We start from the raw sequence: 18,002 nt of genomic DNA, 5'->3' as shown, positions 1-18,002 counted from the left end.
TGATGTCCGATTTATGTCCGTTTATTCTTTGGCGTAAGGTCTGGCCTGTTTGTCCAATATAGAGAGCTGAAGGACACTGTTGGCATTTTATGGCATACACAATGTTAGACGATGAGCAATTAAATAGTCCCGAAATGGTATGTGTGATGTTGTTGGGGCCAGTAATGGTGTTGTCCGGGTGTATGTGGCAGCAAAGTTGGCATCTGGGTTTATTACAGGCTCTGGTGCCAGTGTCTGTGTTAGGTCTGGTTGTAGTATTATTGTGGGTTAGGAGTTGTTTAAGACTGGGTGGCTGTCTGTAGGCAATGAAAGGTCTTCCTCCCAGAGCTTGAGAAAGAGAACTGTCATTGTCCAGGAGAGGTTGTAGATCTCTGATGATGCGTTGTACTGTTTTAACTTGGGAGCTGTATGTGATGACTAGAGGTGTTCTGTTATTTTCTTTTTTGGGTCTGTCTTGCAGCAAGTTCTCTCTGGGTATCAGTCTGGCTCTGTTGATCTGTTGTCTAACTTCATCTGTTGGGTATTTTAGTTCTAAAAAGGTTTGCTGTAGATCTCTTAGGTGAGAGTCTCTGTCAGTAGAATTGGGACAGATGCGGCTGTAACGTAGTGCCTGGCTATATACAATGGACTGTTTGGTATGTTTGGGATGGTAGCTAGAGGCATGTAGATATGTTTGTCGGTCAGTTGGTTTACGGTATAAGGTGGTGTCTATGTGCCCATCCTGTATTTTTATAGTAATGTCCAGAAAATGTATTTCTTGCATAGATTGATTCATTGTTAGGTTGATTGTGGGGTGAAAATCATTGAATTTCTGGTGGAAGGTGTTCAGGGTCTGTTGACCATGTGTCCAGATGATAAAAATATCGTCAATGTATCGCAGGTATAAGAGAGGTTTGAGTGGGTAAGAGTTTAGGAAACGTTGTTCTAAATCTGCCATGAAGATGTTGGCGTACTGTGGGGCCATGCGGGTGCCCATTGCTGTGCCGCTGATCTGAAGGAACAGGTCATCACCGAATTTGAAGTTGTTGTGGGTAAGGACAAATTGGCAGAGTTTGGTGGCAAAGTTAAAACTTATCACCAAACTTAAAACAATGGAAAAACCTGGCCTGAACAAAGACCTTGGATTCTTATCTCATTATACATGACAAAGCCATTTTTCACCTTTTCACCCCTTGCTTCCTCCTGTAAGACCTATTGCAGTCGTTAAGAGTCGTCAACAGGCTCATCACAGCTATCTGCCAATCACCCATTCCTACCACCCTTCTGAGTAATACCCCTCCCCACCTTCTCACTATATAGAAAGGTCTGGAAACTTCTGTTTCAGTGTATCTGAAGAAGTGTGCATGCACACGAAGGCTCATACCAAGAACTGACTTAGTTGGTCTTTAAGGTGCTACTGGAAGGAATTTTTTTGTTTTGACTATGGCAGACCAACACGGCTACCTATCTGTAACCCGAGAAAACGTACATAAAGACTGCAACCTGTTGCAGCCCATGCTTGTGCCACATTTACTCAGGAGTACAGTAGGTCCTCCTGAGCTTCATGAGGTTTAATCCCGGGTGATCAGCATACGAGAGGGTTGCCTGCTGAGGCTACGCGTGCTTCCTCGAGAGCAAATTTTCCACGGTGTTCAATAGGACGTACATATTTAGGAAATAAATGCCCAGATGTTCATATCCTGCAAAAGTAGGCTGCACGCCTACCTGTGAGTAAGTGCCACTGAAATTATTTCTGAGTCTTCTTTGGCGATCACTCCTAGCCGAATAAGATTGTCTTCCATGAACACGGTCGTAGAACTGGGACAATCTGGCCGAGCCGATCGTGATAATTCCGAAGCATGCAAATGAGATGGATGCAAATTTCCCCACTAGCCCCCCTTGCGGTGGAATTAAAAAGCGGGCCTGGGTGCTTTGCGCCTGCACGACTTGGAGGAGGAGGACTTCAAAGGGCCGGGTTGCCGCGGCAGCTGTCACTCCCGCGATTTCCATGGCAACGAGGTGGAAAGGGGCGGAGGTGCTGGGCTGGCTGAGTCGCCGCTGGGGAGCAAGTCCAGGCTCCCCTCTTGGAAAGGGTTGGTCGGCAGCAGGGATCGTTCAGCGGGCCTTTGCAACCGGAGCACCAGCCATGGCGGCCCTCAAGGTGAGACCTAGGAGAGGGGAGTCTGCGGAGAGAGAGAAAAGACCCCTCTTCTCCAGAGCCCCTTGCAAAAGAGCGCCCCCTTCCAGCCCCATAGAAGCCAGGCAACCCAGGCAGCCCTATAGGGCATCTGCCCAGGGTCTGTGCAGAATATGCCCTCCTCCCGCAATGGACAAGGACAGCCCCACAGACACAGAGGACGGGCCAGCTTTGGAAGCCCCATTGCAAAAGAACAGCCCCAGCCCCATATAATTCCATCTGGGGATCCGTGCAATAGGAAGCCCACCCCTCTCCTGCAAGCGAACAGCCCCAGTGAGTACTGTATAGGGTGTTTCACAGCTCCCCACAGTGCATCAGCTCTGGGGCCTATGCAATAGAAATTAGAGAAAAGTAGCCCCCGCCCCACACCTGTGCAATAAACCCTGCTCCCATGCAGCCCCATAGAGAGTAGGACACTCCTCTTTCCTATAGAACACTAGGACTGGAAGGCCCATTGCAAAAAGAAAAAAACTTCCAACCTCATAGCAGTCTGGGATCTGTTTGGGGGGGGGGACGGGACAGGCTGCTTCACAGCTCTCTGTAGCCCACCAGCTCTGGAGTCTATGCTATGGAAAGCCTTTAGTAAAGAGTACCTCCTCAAGCCCCATAGAGCAAGCCCACTCACCCCCATGCAGAAGAACAGCTTCACTGAGGACAGATGGTTCCTGAGATCACTAGTCCTTGGTCTCTGAAATAACAAGCCCTAATGGGAAAGAGACACCCCAGCCTCAGGGAAATTGGGTGCATCCCTGACCCTGTAGAAAGGCAGCCGCGCTTGATCTGTGGGGCTGCCCCGCCCAGTACAAGAGTGAATGTCTAACCAAGGAATGCAGTGGGAAAGAGCACAGCCGCTCCAGACGTTAAGCCCACACTTAAGCCAGTCAAATTCAATTTCTTAAAGGTTTACATGTTTCTGCTGTGCCTGTAGCAAAGGTTTCCTAGGGTTCCATCAGATAAAAATGGGACATGACTTTCTAGGACCTAGCTTGGGAGGAGAAGGGCAGTGGGAAAGCACCTAGCCCTATAGAACACAACCTCTAGGTTTCTTTGTATGCAATAATGGTCAGGAATGATGGGAATTGTAGTCCTTCAAAGGTGAGGAAGGCTGAAGAGACATTTTATCTGAGATCCCTCTAACCTTCCCTTGTCTGCCCCATTTCAATTCCAAACCTTGATCCGTAGCACATGTGCTTTACCACATACATTTAGGGTTATGGAAGTGCAGGGAAACCCACATCCATTAGGTCTGAATTCAGTTGATACCTTGGAGTCCCCACCACCAGAGCAAAATAGGAACTTAGGAAGCCGCCTTATACCAAGTCAGACCTTTGGGTTTTGTCTACTGGCAGAAGCTCCCCAGAGTTTCAGGAAGGGGGGACATCACTGGCTTGACCTGGAGATGCCGGGAATTGAGCCTAAAACCTTCTGCACTCAAAGCAGATGCTCCCCCACTGAGGTGCAGCTTTGTGTCCTCTTTCCCCTGGATCAGGGTTTGGGTTACTTGTGGCCCTCAGAAGGTTGCCAACAAGGGAATGTGGCCCTCGGGATGAGAAAGGTTTCCCCTCCTCCTGAATTAAGAGTACGGCGAGTCCTGTGTGCTTTATAATAATAATATAATAATAATTTATTATTTATACCCCGCCCATCTGGCTGGGTTTCCCCAGCCACTCTGGGCGGCTTCCAACAAAACACTAAAATACAATAACCTATTAAACATTAAAAGCTTCCCAATACAGGGCTGCCTTCAGATGTCTTCTAAAAGTTTGGTAGTTGTTTTTCTCTTTGACATCTGGTGGGAGGGCGTTCCACAGGACGGGTGCCACTACCGAGAAGGCCCTCTGCCTGGTTGCCTGTAACTTGGCTTTTTGCAGCGAGGGAACCGCCAGAAGGCCCTCGGTGCTGGACCTCAGTGTCCAGGCAGAACGATGGGGGTGGAGACGCTCCTTCAGGTATACTGGACCGAGGCCATTTAGGGCTTTAAAGGTCAGCACCAACACTTTGAATTGTGCTCGGAAACGTACTGGGAGCCAGTGTAGATCTTTACTGCTCTTTCCTCTCCGACAGGTTGGAGACAAGTTGCCCAGTGTGGAGGTCTATGAGGGTGACCCTGGCAACAAGGTGAATGTGGCGAGCCTCTTCACAGGCAAGAAGGGGATCTTGTTTGGGGTGCCTGGTGCGTTCACTCCAGGTTGTTCAAAAGTGAGTAAGACCTGGGTGTGTCCAGGGTGGGAACACACCCTTCCAGCCCAGTCCCAATCTTTTTTTAAAATTATTCTTTATTAATTCTGCAAATAAAAATTAATACACCTTTATTAAGGCTGCAGATCATAAATAACAACCCCCCAAAAAATGAACGAAATCCCCAGAGTGACAATAATGGTAAGAAAAACAAACAAACGAAATACAAAGACAAAAGTTAGCGTTTAGTCTGATTCTTCTGCCCTCTCCATATCATGCAGCATAAGGTTCCCAGGATACTTGGTACTGATCTTCCATGTCAAGTCTTTTATCTGTTGAGAATTCCATTAACTGACATGCCTGGCCTGGTGTATTTGGGGCCTCACCCGTCCCAGTTTTTGAATCCAAACTTGATGGTACATTGGCAAGAGTTGTAGGAAAGCTAGAACGACAAGAAATCTTTTGTAAACAGCCCTGGGGCCCTCTGGATGAAGGAGGGTTTGTTTTTTTAAAAAACAATTAAGTAAAAAATCTTAGCATTCAAACCAATGCTGTCATTGTGGTCAGATATGACCCTCGAGAACCACGGTTTGGAAGCAGGCCTGGCTGAGGCTAAGAATTGGGAGTGGGGTCTAATAAGAATGGTGTGTTCTCAGCCTAGGAACCTCTGGCCTGAACACCTATGTCAGGGATGGGGAACATGCGTCCTCCAGATGAGTAGACTCTCAACCCCCATCAGACCTAGGCAGCATGGCCAACCATCAGGAGAGATGTTGTAATCTGAATGTTGTATCTGAAAAGATGCAGGCTCCCCATCCCTGGTGCTGTTTTCTGCTATTCGTATTCCCCTGTTCCCTTTATGTGCTACCCCATGACAGTCTCTGATAGTTTGTTCTTCCCTGTTGCACCCACACCCTGACACAGACCCACCTTCCAGGCTACGTGGAGAAGGCAGGACAGCTGAAGGGCAAAGGAGTGGAGGTCATCGCCTGCTTATCTGTCAACGACGTCTTCGTCATGAGCGAGTGGGGAAAGGCCCACAAAGCCGAGGGAAAGGTAATGGGAGAGTCACACTTTTTAAAACAGTCAAGTTTCTAGTCCTTATGGTCTCTGACTCTTTCTTGCTCTCTCCCCCACACACATATACACCTTGGACTTCATATATGGCACCTCCAAGGTAGCACTGGGTGAGACTTCCTGTCTGAAATCCTGGAGAGTCATTGCCAGTCAATGTGTTTGCCATTTTGGGATATAAACTGCATATAAATTTTAAAAATATTATTATTACTATTATTAATAGTAGTAGTATTAGTCTGCCCTTCACCCAAATGACCCAGTAGATTTCGACAATTTATAATATTGAGCTACAGGGACCAAACACAGATTCCTATCTGCTCCCAGTTATTAGCTGGAGGCTGGGGGAATTCATATCCGGGTCCTCCAGCCGTTGCAAGTTTGAAAGGCTCTTTGTGCAGGGAAAGGATCGGTAGTGAATTAAATGCTTGGCTCTCGTCCCCTGCTCTCTCAGTCCCACTAGAACTGGGCTTGGCTGGATAGATCGTCAGAGCTCTGTACCAGCCCAAAGAAGAACAGAGGCAATACCCCAATGGGGACAGAAAATGCTCTCTCTGCTGCTTCCGTGATTCTCCCAGGCCCTGCTTGTGTCTCCAGATAGGCAAATGTTCCTCGTTAAGCAAATCTCCTCTTCAGAATCCAAGTATGTTAATGAATTTAGATAGCGGAAGGGAGAGGAGGATAAAAAGTTAACAGGGCCAGAGGGAATTCTTCCTATTCTTGTAGTAGCAGAGGGAGGTAGATTGCTGCAAACTAATCTGGGAAGTTTTTTTAAAAACATGGCAGGAACCATGAGACGGAGTAACAGCCATCAACTTGGATTAGGCAAATTCCTGGAGTAGAAGGCTACCGGTAGCTACTAGCCAAGGTAGCTGTTCTCCCTGCACTGTCAGAGGCAGTCTGCCTCTGAATACTCACTACTGGGAATTGCAAGGGGGGGAAATTGCCATTGCTTGCAGGCTTCCCATTGGGGTCTCCACTGCGAGGACAGAGTGCTGGACTGCACAGGCTGTTGGCCTGTCCAAGGTCTCTTTGTATATTCTTCAGAGTGGCTTATGTACAATTGATTAAAACAAGATGCCCCCTGCCCTCAGGCTTACAATCTAAAAAAACAAAAGCAAACAAAAGACACCCATGGGGAAAGGGCCAGTGAGGGCAGAGGTGGGGGAATTGAACTTGGGTACCATTTCTTAGAACACAGGCCACAGATTTATTGTTGTTGTTTAGTCGTTTAGTCGTGTCCGACTCCTCGTGACCCCCTGGACCAGAGCACGCCAAGCACTCCTGTCTTTCACTGCCTCCCACAGTTTGGTCAAACTCATGTTCGAACACTGTCCAACCATCTCGTCCTCTGTCGTCCCCTTCTCCTTGTGCCCTCCATCTTTCCCAACATCAGGGTCTTTTCCAGGGAGTCTTCTCTTCTCATGAGGTGGCCAAAGTATTGGAGCCTCAGCTTCTGGATCTGTCCTTCCAGTGAGCACTCAGGGCTGATTTCCTTCAGAATGGAGAGGTTTGATCTTCTTGCAGTCCATGGGACTCTCAAGAGTCTCCTCCAGCACCATAATTCAAAAGCATCAATTCTTCGGCGATCAGCCTTCTTTATGGTCCAGCTCCCATGCATCACTACTGGGAAAACCATAGCTTTAACTATACGGACCTTTGTTGGCAAGGTGATATCTCTGCTTTTAAGATTATTTAGAGCCAAAGGCCAAGGCTTACCAGAAAAGAAATATTCTTGTCTGGCTCCTAAAGCTATGTGATGACAGCAGCAGGCAAGCTTCCCCAGGGAGAGCATTCCTCAAGCAGGGAGTCACCTACATAATAATAGTTTCCTTTTGTTGTTGTATTAATAAAAGTCACTGGCTTTGTAAAAGAATGGCAAGCAGGGTTTAAAAGGACAGAGGAATCTGCCTTCGGCTCAGTCGGGCCATTAGTCTGTCTAACTCAGCATTGCCGTATCTATTATTTAACAAAATTTATATACCGCTCAATTAAAAAAAACCACACACACAAAGATTTAATTGGTTCACAAAAATACACCGTCCATACTGACTGGCAGTGACTTTCCCGGGAGTTTCTTCCAGCTTTCTCTGGAGATGCCGTGGGTGATTGAACTTGGGACCTTCTGCATGCAAAGCAGGTGTTCTGCTACTAAGCTATGGCCTTAGGCTGCAAAAAAAGAGAGAGAAAGTCAGAGCTGCTTTCTGTATTCACCCTCGGCTATCTGAAATTTAGGGGAAATGCTGGCTGACAGGCCCAGACAGATACACAGAGATCTTTCTCTTCATTTCTTTCTCTCTTTTTTAAAAAAGCTTATTTTCCCTTAATTTGGCATTAGGTGTGTTTGTTTAATGAGCATGGTAGAAGTGGGAGGGTGGCTGGGAGAGGCTGTCTGGAGGGAGTGGAAAGACACCGCGATCCTGGCCTCAGCAAAGCAGCACATGCCTCTCTCCTAGAAGTGCTTTTTTCTCTGTCCTCCAGGCGCACTGCACAGGCAAGACTTCCTTGTGTAACTCTGGGAACGGCTGTTTCGTTTGTTATGCAACAGTGGCTTGCAACAGAGAGTGTTCCTTTTCAACGTAGGAACTGCCTTGCAGGATCTGACCAAAGTTCTTCTGTTCTGGTCTTGCGTAAAGGAGAAAGGCTGTAGATCTGTGGCAGAGCATAGCTGCATTGCAAGCAGCACATCCCAGGTTCAGTCCCCAGCATCTCCAGGCAGGGCTCAGGGAGAGACTCCTGCTTAAAAAGGTGGAAAGCCGTTGCCAGTCAGTGTTGAAAGTACAGTGGTACCTCGGGTTACAGACGCTTCAGGTTACAGTCACATCAGGTTACAGACTCCGCTAACCCAGAAATAATACCTCAGGTTAAGAACTTTGCTTCAGGATGAGAACAGAAATCGTGCGGCGGCAGCAGCGGGAGGCCCCATTAGCTAAAGTGGTACCTCAGGTTAAGAACAGTTTAAGGTTAAGAACGAATTAAGTTCTTAACCCAAGGTACCACTGTACAGTTCAGGCATCCCCTTCCTGTTGTTTTGTTTGCAAGGGGAGCAAAGAGGAATTCTGCCCCAGACAGAATCAGAAAAGTCTGCATCCAATAGTAAAAATAACATAAGGAAAGCATAATATTAGGGGAAATATACTTTGTGGACATGTGTACGTTGGGCAAATCTGAATACAAAGGGACATATGTATTAGGATAAATTAATGTGGCGGTGCATTTTATTGATAACTTAAATTTAAAAAATCTCAAAACAGATGTGAAAATGTGGAGAACTGAATTTGAGATTCTGAAATCCTCTCATTCGAATGGCCGTAGTCATTAAACTTTGGTGTTTTTGCAGGGTTTGTAACAAATTTATTTTAAAGGTTTGCGCTTCTTGGACGTCACTGCTCAGCCTGCAGCGATTCTGCCTGTTGGAATAGCGGCGGTCCCCTTAAATGTTTGTGTTTTGCTTTCTCTCCTCAGGTCCGGATGTTGGCTGATCCCACAGGAGCATTTGGGAAGGTACTGGAATCTCTTGTCGTAGGGTAGGGCTGAGGGAACCTTATTCCAGCTCTTTGTCCCCCACCCCCACAAGTCAACTTTACAGGTGGGCAGGGGGCCACCCACCAGACAATCATCTGATGCCATGTTGACTGACAGGCTCTTCAGCTGACCTATCAACGTTGGCCTGTGGGGGGTGGGGTTGGAGGTGTCTGCTTCAACACTGCGCACTCCCTTTTGATGGACGGGAGGGCGTGGTTTGATGAAATGTCCTCAAGACCCACTGCGGCAGAGTGTCAATGTAGGCTTTCTGTCCTCCTTGCTGCCCTGAAACACACATCTCGTACCTACGGGACCGCCTCTCCTGGTATGCCCCACAGAGGAACTTACGGTCTTCAAATAAAAACACCTTGAAGGTCCCAGGCCACAGAGAGGTTAGGCTGGCCTCAACTAGAGCCAGGGCTTTTTCGGCTGTGGCTCCAACCTGGTGGAATGCTCTGTCACAAGAGACAAGGGCCCTGCAGGACTTGACATCTTTCCGCAGGGCCTGCAAGACAGAGCTGTTCCACCAGGCCTTTGGTCAGGGCGCAGCCTGACTCCCAACTTTGGCAATCTTTACAAAACTTTAGTTTATGGTTGCCATCAATTTTGATTTTAATTAATTTTTATAATGTTTTTATAATGTTGTACTGTTTTAGTGTTGTTAGCCGCCCTGAGCCCGGCTTCGGCTGGGGAGGGCGGGATATAAATAAAATTTGTTGTTGTTGTTGTTGTTGTTGTTGTTGTTGTTGTTGTTGTTATTTATTATCATCTAGGATCTCTGGGTTGAAGGATCCTGAGCAGCACAGCTCAGACCCTCTCCCTGTCTGAGAGCCACTTCATATACCTCCATACTGCTGTCAGTTTGACACTTAAAGGTGGTTTATTTATTTATTTATTTGCATAGATTGGTCCTCTGTCCATAGCCACTTCAGAAAGAACAGGTGTGCTAGGTTGCCACCCCTAAGGGACCACTGTCTACAATCAACATGGAGAAACAACAGAGCAAGTTAGGAGGTGGAGGCATGAGCAGGAAGGAGGCCTGGTGCCAGCGGTTGCTCAGTAAGGCCAGATACTGGCCAAGTGTCCCGGAGGCTCAGAAAGACCCCTCGCCTATGCAGGCCAGGTGTGCCATCTTTACCACCCTCCTCACTCTGCCCCAGGCAACTGAGGCTGGTGGGAGACAAGAGTCTAGTGACATCTGAAGGGAACCCAGTTGCACATGGCTGCAATAAAGTATCATGTGGGGCCAGGAGGAAGCTAGGGACGTTTTTCAGCCTGAGGGCCACAATCCCTTTTAAGCAACCATCCAGGGGCCACATGCCAATGCTGGCTGGGGGAAGAGCAACAATTGTAAATTGTAAGTCAGCTAGTTTACATCCTCCATCCAGCCAAGCGAGAATCGTAATTGGATATTTCAGTGACACATTCCAGCCAAGCCAAAAACACTCAAGGAGGGTGCAGATCAGGACCAGTGAGGGCTGTTACCTGGAGGAGAGTCCTGAGGATCAGAACAAGAGGTCTGGAGAACCACAATAGACCCCTTGATCTGAGGTTCCTCCACCTCGTGGCTAAGGGAAAGATCCAAAGGCTCCTGAGAAAAAGATTTTTTTGGGGGGGGGGTCAACTGGAGGTGTTAAGGAAGCAGATCCTGGCAATAAGGAGTAGCAAGGGAAAATAGGCCGGAGTCGTTCCAGGAAACCGAAGTCCATTTGACAGCTGAGAGTGGCAGTATTTAATGATGCCTGCAAAACATGGACCCCTGGGTGTCAGGTTTTTGTTTTTTTATAACAGGACCAGTATGTGTCTCCCTTCTTACTCTCCTCTAAGTTCCCACCCAATTGTTTCCCCTTTCACACAGGCCACAAACCTGTTGCTGGACAAAGAGCCACTTCGGGAACTTTTTGGGACCCAGCGATCCAAACGGTAAGGGGAACTGGGGGTTGGGGGTAGGAGAGGCAGAACTTTAAGACCTGGGTGGCAGAAGAGCAAAAGAACAAAGAGCCACCCTCTGCCCTTCTCTCCAAACTGCTGCACATCTTCTCTTGGGGGATGGGAAGAAATTCATTTCAGTTACGTTTAAAGCCCAAGCAAATCCCCGCTTTCCAAAACAGTGTGAGAATTGAGAACCAAAACACAGCCCTGCTTTGAAATTTGCATGCATCTCAATTTTGTGACACAGTTCTCCAGCCAAAAGATGTTTACAAAAATGTGCACATTAGGGGGAAATGTGCATAATTGAATACATTAATAGAATCATAGAATGGTAGCATTGGAATGGACTCTTTAAGAATCATCTAGTCCAACTCCCTTCCATGCAGTAATTGCAGCTAAAGAATCCCTGATAGATTGCCATCTAATCTCTTTAAGAAAAAAATGTGCAGAAATTGCTTGCAAAAAATGTGTAGCTTAGTCAAAACTGCATAAAAAAATGCTGTTTCTCAGGGTAAAATTAGCACTAAAATGCTGAAGAACTTTAATCAGATTTAAATATATATATATAGCAAATTGCCTCAGGAATGTGAAGACTGAATTTAAAATGACTGGAAAAATGAGAAACTGAGAACACCAAAACTGACATATCCACTCTGGAGAGTTTGGCTGTTAGAACTGCTCAGGTGGTTGCAGCTCTGCCCTGTTTTTGAAAGCACTAAGTTTTGGAGTTGAAGCACCTACACTTTGGAACTCCCTGCTGTTTGATATTAGGGAGGTTCATTTCCTGCATCGTTTTGGGGCCTGCTTGGGAAACTGTAGCTCTCTGAGGGGAACAGGGGCCCCAGCTCCTTTGACAAACTACAGTTGGCAGGGTTCTCTGGGGGAAGCCATGGCTGTTTTAAAGTGGCCTGACACTGCTTTAAGCGTATAAGTGCAGATGGGGCCTTCTTAAGTCACCATCCAAATGTAAAAAAACTAAACTTTTGCTTGTCCTGAGCCGTGTGTGTCTTCCATCTCTGTCTCCCCGTGCAGGTTCTCCTTGGTAGTCGAAGATGGTGTGGTGAAGGCCCTCAACATAGAAGAGGATGGCACAGGCCTCACCTGCAGTTTGGCCAGCAACATCCTATCTCAGCTCTGAGACCTGGGACACCGCGGCTGTTAACCGTCTCCTAAACCCTGACAGCAAGAGACGCACAAAAGCACCCACCCTCACCTGGTTCTTACTATGCAGAAGGGATGGTGGGCTGATTTATTTCCCCCTCACAGCTTCTAAGATTTGGCCTTTACAAGGGCAGGGATGTGTATGTAGCTGCTTTGAATCCCTTCTCTGTCTTGACTCCGTTATCTTGGACACTATTGCCTGAAATAAAAATTATACTGGATTTCTCTGTTGTGGTTTTCTGTTAACTGAGGGTGCGCCCATGCCAATTTGGCATTCAATTGCTTATTGCTGCTATTATTGTTCCTGCTCCTGTTGTTACCGTTGAATTATTAATCGTCTTCTAAAGCACTGTCTCAAGGTGATTTACACATAATTTAAACCACTTAAAAATGCACAAAAACCATTTAAAGCAACACTAAAACCCTAACAGAGGTGGATGTTCGTGGAAAAGACTTATTTATCCAGCTGGGGAAAAGCCTCTAAACAGTCACAGTTTCACCCAAAGAATCCTGGGAACTGTTTGTTAAGCATTTTAGGAGTTGTGAAGAGACCACTCAAGAGAGCTACTATTCACAGCACCCTTAACAAACTACAGTTCCCAGGATTCTTTGGGGGAAGCCATAGCTGTTAAAGTGGTATAAGAGTGCTTTAATAATAATAAATTTTTATTTATACCCTGCCCTTCCCGGTTCAAAAAACCGGGCTGAGGGTGGCTAACAACAAATTTAAAACACTTAATTGATGCAACAAAAAACAGCATAAAATACAGTATAAAACGTGAATAACAATAAATTCAGAATTCAAAAATCAATTTAGGGGGAAATCCATCCAATAAACATTAGATGATCACCAGGGCTAGCTGGCTAAATTAGTCCTATTTGGGCCAGCGAAGAGACCAGGGGAAAATTAGCTGTGGGATCCCAGAGCGGGTAATCTTCATAAAAAGGGGAAGGGGAGTGAAGGAAGGGGAATAAAAGATCAGGCTAAGTTCAGAATGAAAGCCAGGGGGAATAGCTCTGTCTTACAGGCCCTGCAGAAGGAATTTAAATCCTGCAGGGCCCTGGTCTCATGGGGCAGAGCATTCCACCAGGTCGGAGCCATCACTGAGAAGGCCCTGGCCCTGGTGGAGGATAATCTGACTTCCTTAGGGCCTGGGACCTCTAAGCTATGATTATTCACGGACCTTAAGGTCCTCTGCAGGGCATACCAGGAGAGGCTGTCCCGTAAATATGAGTGCCCTAAGCCACAAAGGCCTTTAAAAGTCAAAACCAGCACCTTAAACCTGACCCGATACTTCACTGGGAGCCAGTGCAACTGGTAAAGCACTGGGTGAATATGCTCCCATGGCAGGGACCCCCTGAGGAGCCTCGCTGCAGCATTCTGCACCTCCTGGAGTTTCTGGGACAGTTTCAAGGGCAGCACCGCGTAGAGCGAATTACAGTAGTCAAGCCTGGAGGTGACCATCGCATGGATCACTGTGGCCAGATTGGGGCGGGAAAGGTAAGGGACCAACTCCTTGATGCGGCGAAGTTGGAAAAATGTCGCCTTGGCTGTTGCTGTAACCTGCGCCTCCATGGAAAGGGAGGCATCAAGGATTACACCCAAACTCTTAACAGAAGGCAATGGCACTAATTGGGCCCCCGCAAGAGAAGGGAGTTGGTCCCTCATCCCCATACCATCCTGACCCAGCCAGAGGACCTCTGTCTTCAAAGGATTTAGTTTCAATCGGCTCCCACGAAACCATCCAGCCACAGCTTCCAAGCATCTGGTCAGTGTGTCCGGGGCTGAGTCGGTGTGGCCATTCATCAGCAGATAGAGCTGAGTGTCATCAGCATATTGGTAAAGGTATGGTGGCTGGGAAAACCCAGTCAGATGGACAGGAAATATAATTATTATTATTATTATTATTATTATTATTATTATTAATTAAAAAAATGCATTTACAGTGCTACCTCAGTTTACAAAGTCCGTTCTTAAACCAAAACCGTTCTTAAACCAAGGCACGCTTTCCCTAATGAGGTCTCCCACCGCCAGTGCCCTTCCACTGTTTGGCTTCCATTTGTAGACGGAGGTAAAGTTCTCAAACCAAGACATTATTTCTGGTTTTGCGGAGTTCATAAACGGAATAGTTTGTAAACAGGGCTGTTCTTAAACCGAGGTACCACTGTATACATAAATCACCTTGAGGCAGTTGTTCAGGACAGTGGCGTAGCGTGGGTTGTCAGCACCCGGGGCAAGGCAAGTAATTTGCGCCCCCTAACCTTGGATTTGTGCCCCCTAACCCTATCCCTAACCCTAACCCCCAGATGTTGCGCCTGGTGCGGCCGGGCCCCCCTGCACCCCCCACGCTACGCCACTGGTTCAGGAGGTGATTAATAAGTTGATGGTAATTGCACAAAATGGCTGCCGCATCTAAAAGCAGCAAAAGACAGGAACCAAAATGCGACAGGCATGCTCCCCCTCATTTTGGCTCCTGTGGATTTCTGAGGGGAGGTATTCACTGGGACTTTTCGCAGGTGCCATAGCTGCTGGTGGGCGCCCAGGTGCCTGTGGGCGCTGGGTTGTCATCCTCTGATCGTGTATGAGTGGAAGCTATTTTGCTGCCACAGGAACAAAAGGCACCACTTTTTCCATGTCCATGATGCTTTTCCAGCCCTTCTGAAACTAACGGTGGGTTCATAGTTTCCCCAGTGTGTCGCTAGCTCAATCTGAAGCAGAAGCTAAAAAAAAAAGGTTTCCTCACAAGAGATTTATTTTTAGCCGAGTCTCTCTTAAGAGAGTAGACTGAACAGGCCCGTGGATGAAGCCCTCTTTCGTATTTTTCTCCGGCGCTAATGTTCTCACACTCAGTTTGAAGGGGCCATTAGAATATTGCCACAAATTCAGTTTCCTCTCGTGGCCAGCTGGTGCCCCGACTGCGTCATGTCCCAACACGGCTTTCAGCACCCAATGCATTTTTCCTGTTTTGCTTCATCTCGTGTCTAATCACAAAATTGGAATTGCAATCGATAGGCGCTGGCCTGCAACAGGGCCTTCTTGGTAGTAGTACCCCATTTGCAGAATGCCCTGTCTGGTGACCTACAACTGCCAGAGGGCTGTAATCGCCAACCCTTCTTCCCAGAGAATTCTGTGAATTGCAGCGCTGTGTGAGGGGGGATACGGGTCTCTCAGCACCCTTAACAAACTACAGTTCTTGGGAATCTTTGGTGGAAGCCATGACCATATAAAGTGGCATAATTGTGGATGTAGCCACAGTGGTCAAGGGACTGGAATGTTTTTCAACCCGAGGGCCGCCTTCCCCTCAGGGCAACCTCCCAAGGGCCACATGCTAGTTGTGGGTGGGGCCAGAGGCAAGCGTGGGTGGAGCCATTAATATAAAAATTGCAACTTTGAACCACAGGCTAGTTGTGGTCTACACACTCGCCTACCCTTTTCCCTCAGTCAGGCCAGCAAGAGGCAGGATCAGGGTTCGATGACACATTCCAGTCAGGCAAAAACACTCAGCAGGGCCAGTGAGGGATACGGCCATGGCGATGTGGTCTGGGGAGAGCCCCGATAAGCCACATTTGGCCCCCCAAACCTGAAGGTCTTTGCCCTTGATGTGTCAGGACAGGAGTCAGTGGAACTTCCTGCCTCATGGTCCCATTGCCTCGGAGCCTGACTCGCTATTAGGATTCTGGCATAACGGAGGTGCGAAAGGCAGGCCTCTCACTTCCACCAACCGACAGTGCGGACCACAAACCTGATGGGGCACTTTGAGGCGGCGACAGATGACTTCTGCCCTCTCTGTTCCTCCATTGCAACCTCTTGAGTGTGGTTTTTCTGCAGCGAGAACGGGAAATGAAGTCAGCTTTGCCCTCTCCTGCAAAGCAAGCCTGCAATGCCTCACTCAGGCTGGTGCGCTGAGAACTGGAAATCTTTCGTCGAGGACATGTTTCCTGCGTGGCGGAAATTAAGAAATCAGTCCCTTCATCCTATGTGGCTTCCTCTCTTGCTTCCCTCCCTCCCTCCACCCCCCACCCACCGATCAGTCTCATCAGCCCAAGATTACGGAAGGAAGTTTACCGTAAGCTTTAAGCGCATAGCACAGAACAGAAGGCGCAACCAACAAGGAGAGGGCGCCCCTTTGGTGGCACCATGGATGGAGATGTCACTGAGATGCTGGAAGATTTTGTCTCAGGGCCGCTGGTCACCTGGGTGAGCATCTATGTGGGGGGGGGGCAGCAGGTTTTGAGGAGGGGTGTTGCTTTTCTGGGTTGCCCTAAATAAGGGCCTTATATCTCTGGTTTTGAAGTCATGCTGAGCCTGGGAGTTTTGGCAATATGTTGCCTGACACCGGGTGGTCTGCTGCGTAATTTTATGGCAAGTTGGGCAGATCGCCTATTTGGTTTTGTGTGTGTTTGTGTGTACATACAGGTGCACACACACACAGAATTGGTACACACATACCCAGCAGAAAACACTTTGACCCTGGTTTCCAACTAGGTAAGATTTTGGGAAGCTTTATTACTGAACCCACCAAATATTAAGCTTCTTGTTGCAGTTAGGTAAACGTAGACTTGATAAATTGGGGTTATTTACATGGTAATCTGTATTGCTTCACTTCCTTTGAAATGTGGTAAGCCAGCCCAGCAATGTTTGGGGGCCTGGCAGTTTGTTCTGCTGAACTGGACGCTGGACTTAAGAACTTATGAAAAACCTTTCAGCCGGATCACAGACCCTCCAAGTGTCCCTATTTTCCAGGGATAGTCCCAGATTTACAGAAGTTTTTGATTTGATCCTGGAATGTCCCACTTTTCCTTGGGATTTCCTTATTTTCATCGGACAAATGTTGGAGGGTGTGGACTTATGCGACCTCCAAGTCAAGATACAACCTTTAGAAGACATCTGAAGGCAGTCCTGTATATTGAAGTTTTTTCAATGTTTAACGTTTTATTATGTTTTTATATTTGTTTTATATATTTTATATATGTTGGAAGCCACTCAGAGTGGCTGTAGCAACCCCGACAGATGGGGGTATTATTATTATTAAATAGGACATCCCTATTTTCATCGGAGAAATGCTGGAGGGTATGAAAGTGTGGATTAGATAGGTTCACCTACAAACGTGAACTGAATCAAATTTCTCTTCTCCCTACAGGTGCGAACCTTGGAGACGCTGCCTTACTCGAGATTTGGCCAGCCCCCTTCTCCCCATAGGAAGAAGAGACACGAGGGAGCACAAGAATATTTCCTCAAGCTGGTCAGTGGGGACACCCTCATCCATATCATGGAGATAATGTGAGTCATAGTGTACTGTGCGGATCACTGGGGCACCTCCAGAGGGTCAGCATTTTCTGGGAGGGATTCAAGTGAGAGACAGTGTGGTGCAGTGGTTAGAGTAATAATAACTGGGAGACCAGAATTAAAACCACCCACTGGGTGCCCTTGGGCCAGTCACTATCTCTTATCCTGACTTACCTCCCAATATTGTTGTGAGGATAAAATGGAGAGATGGAGAACCATACAGTGGTACCTCGGGTTACATACGCTTCAGGTTACATACGCTTCAGGTTACAGACTCCGCTAACCCAGAAATAGTGCTTCAGCTTAAGAACTTTGCTTCAGGATGAGAACAGAAATTGTGCTCTGGCGGCTAAAGTGGTGCTTCAGGTTAAGAACAGTTTCGGGTTAAGTACAGACCTCCGGAACGAATTAAGTACTTAACCCGAGGTACCACTGTATATGACACCTTGAGCTCCTCAGAGGAAAAGTGAAATATAAACATAATAGTAGCAATAATGAAAAGCAGATAGAGTACTGAGAAATGTAGGTTTGCACAATTTAATTCACAATGTTCTGATGTCCTGTAACAACATATATTTTATTTTTATTTCTGTGTGTGTGTGTGTGAGAGAGAGAGAGAGAGAGAGAGAGAGAGAGAGAGAGATGGGGAAATGTACTGTGGGATGGATT

General features: G+C 47.3%; 3 protein-coding genes and 1 long non-coding RNA gene across 4 annotated transcripts in view; 3 read left to right on the top strand and 1 right to left on the bottom strand.

Annotated features, from left to right (window-relative positions):
• The window catches only part of LOC309329834 (uncharacterized protein), a 129,955-nt gene extending 121,022 nt beyond the window's left edge, over positions 1-8,933 (top strand). Inside the window, exon 14 of the transcript XR_014151224.1 lies at positions 6,637-8,933. The gene's annotated coding sequence lies outside the window, so the exon portion shown is untranslated. The remainder of the gene's footprint in view (positions 1-6,636) is intronic.
• On the top strand, positions 1,893-12,267 carry PRDX5 (peroxiredoxin 5). The gene is made up of 6 exons (XM_081841387.1): positions 1,893-2,140; positions 4,241-4,375; positions 5,279-5,410; positions 8,894-8,932; positions 10,812-10,876; positions 11,918-12,267. Exons 1-6 carry the CDS (start codon positions 1,988-1,990, stop codon positions 12,021-12,023), a joined length of 630 nt encoding a protein of 209 aa, XP_081697513.1. The 5' UTR covers positions 1,893-1,987; the 3' UTR covers positions 12,024-12,267.
• Positions 4,444-6,660, bottom strand: LOC309330167. The gene is made up of 2 exons (XR_014151335.1): positions 5,504-6,660; positions 4,444-4,796 (listed from the first exon to the last, which is right to left on the bottom strand). It is a non-coding gene; the product is annotated as an uncharacterized lncRNA (long non-coding RNA).
• Positions 12,268-16,065: 3,798 nt separating the features above from the next.
• LOC309330092 (coiled-coil domain-containing protein 88B-like) overlaps positions 16,066-18,002 on the top strand; it is a 33,049-nt gene continuing 31,112 nt past the window's right edge. The window contains exons 1-2 of the mRNA XM_081841520.1: positions 16,066-16,244; positions 17,188-17,327. Coding sequence (XP_081697646.1) covers positions 16,185-16,244; positions 17,188-17,327 — 200 coding nt within the window. The 5' untranslated portion in view covers positions 16,066-16,184. The remainder of the gene's footprint in view (positions 16,245-17,187; positions 17,328-18,002) is intronic.

Source organism: Podarcis erhardii (genome assembly GCF_964252035.2).
Source record: "Podarcis erhardii genome assembly, chromosome: 15".
In the NCBI taxonomy this organism is placed as follows: Eukaryota; Metazoa; Chordata; class Lepidosauria; order Squamata; family Lacertidae; genus Podarcis; species Podarcis erhardii.
The sequence above is the reverse complement of the archived record's forward strand: the minus strand, read 5'-3'. Positions and strand labels throughout refer to the sequence as shown.

What these genes read in the sequence shown, in the direction of transcription:
- PRDX5 (XM_081841387.1), top strand. Translation starts at nt 1,988, where the DNA reads ATGGCAACGAGGTGGAAAGGGGCGGAGGTGCTGGGCTGGCTGAGTCGC. An exon ending in CCCACAAAGCCGAGGGAAAG is followed by an intron (nt 5,411 to 8,893) that starts GTAATGGGAGAG and finishes TTCTCTCCTCAG; the next exon opens with GTCCGGATGTTGGCTGATCC. An exon ending in GGGACCCAGCGATCCAAACG is followed by an intron (nt 10,877 to 11,917) that starts GTAAGGGGAACT and finishes CTCCCCGTGCAG; the next exon opens with GTTCTCCTTGGTAGTCGAAG.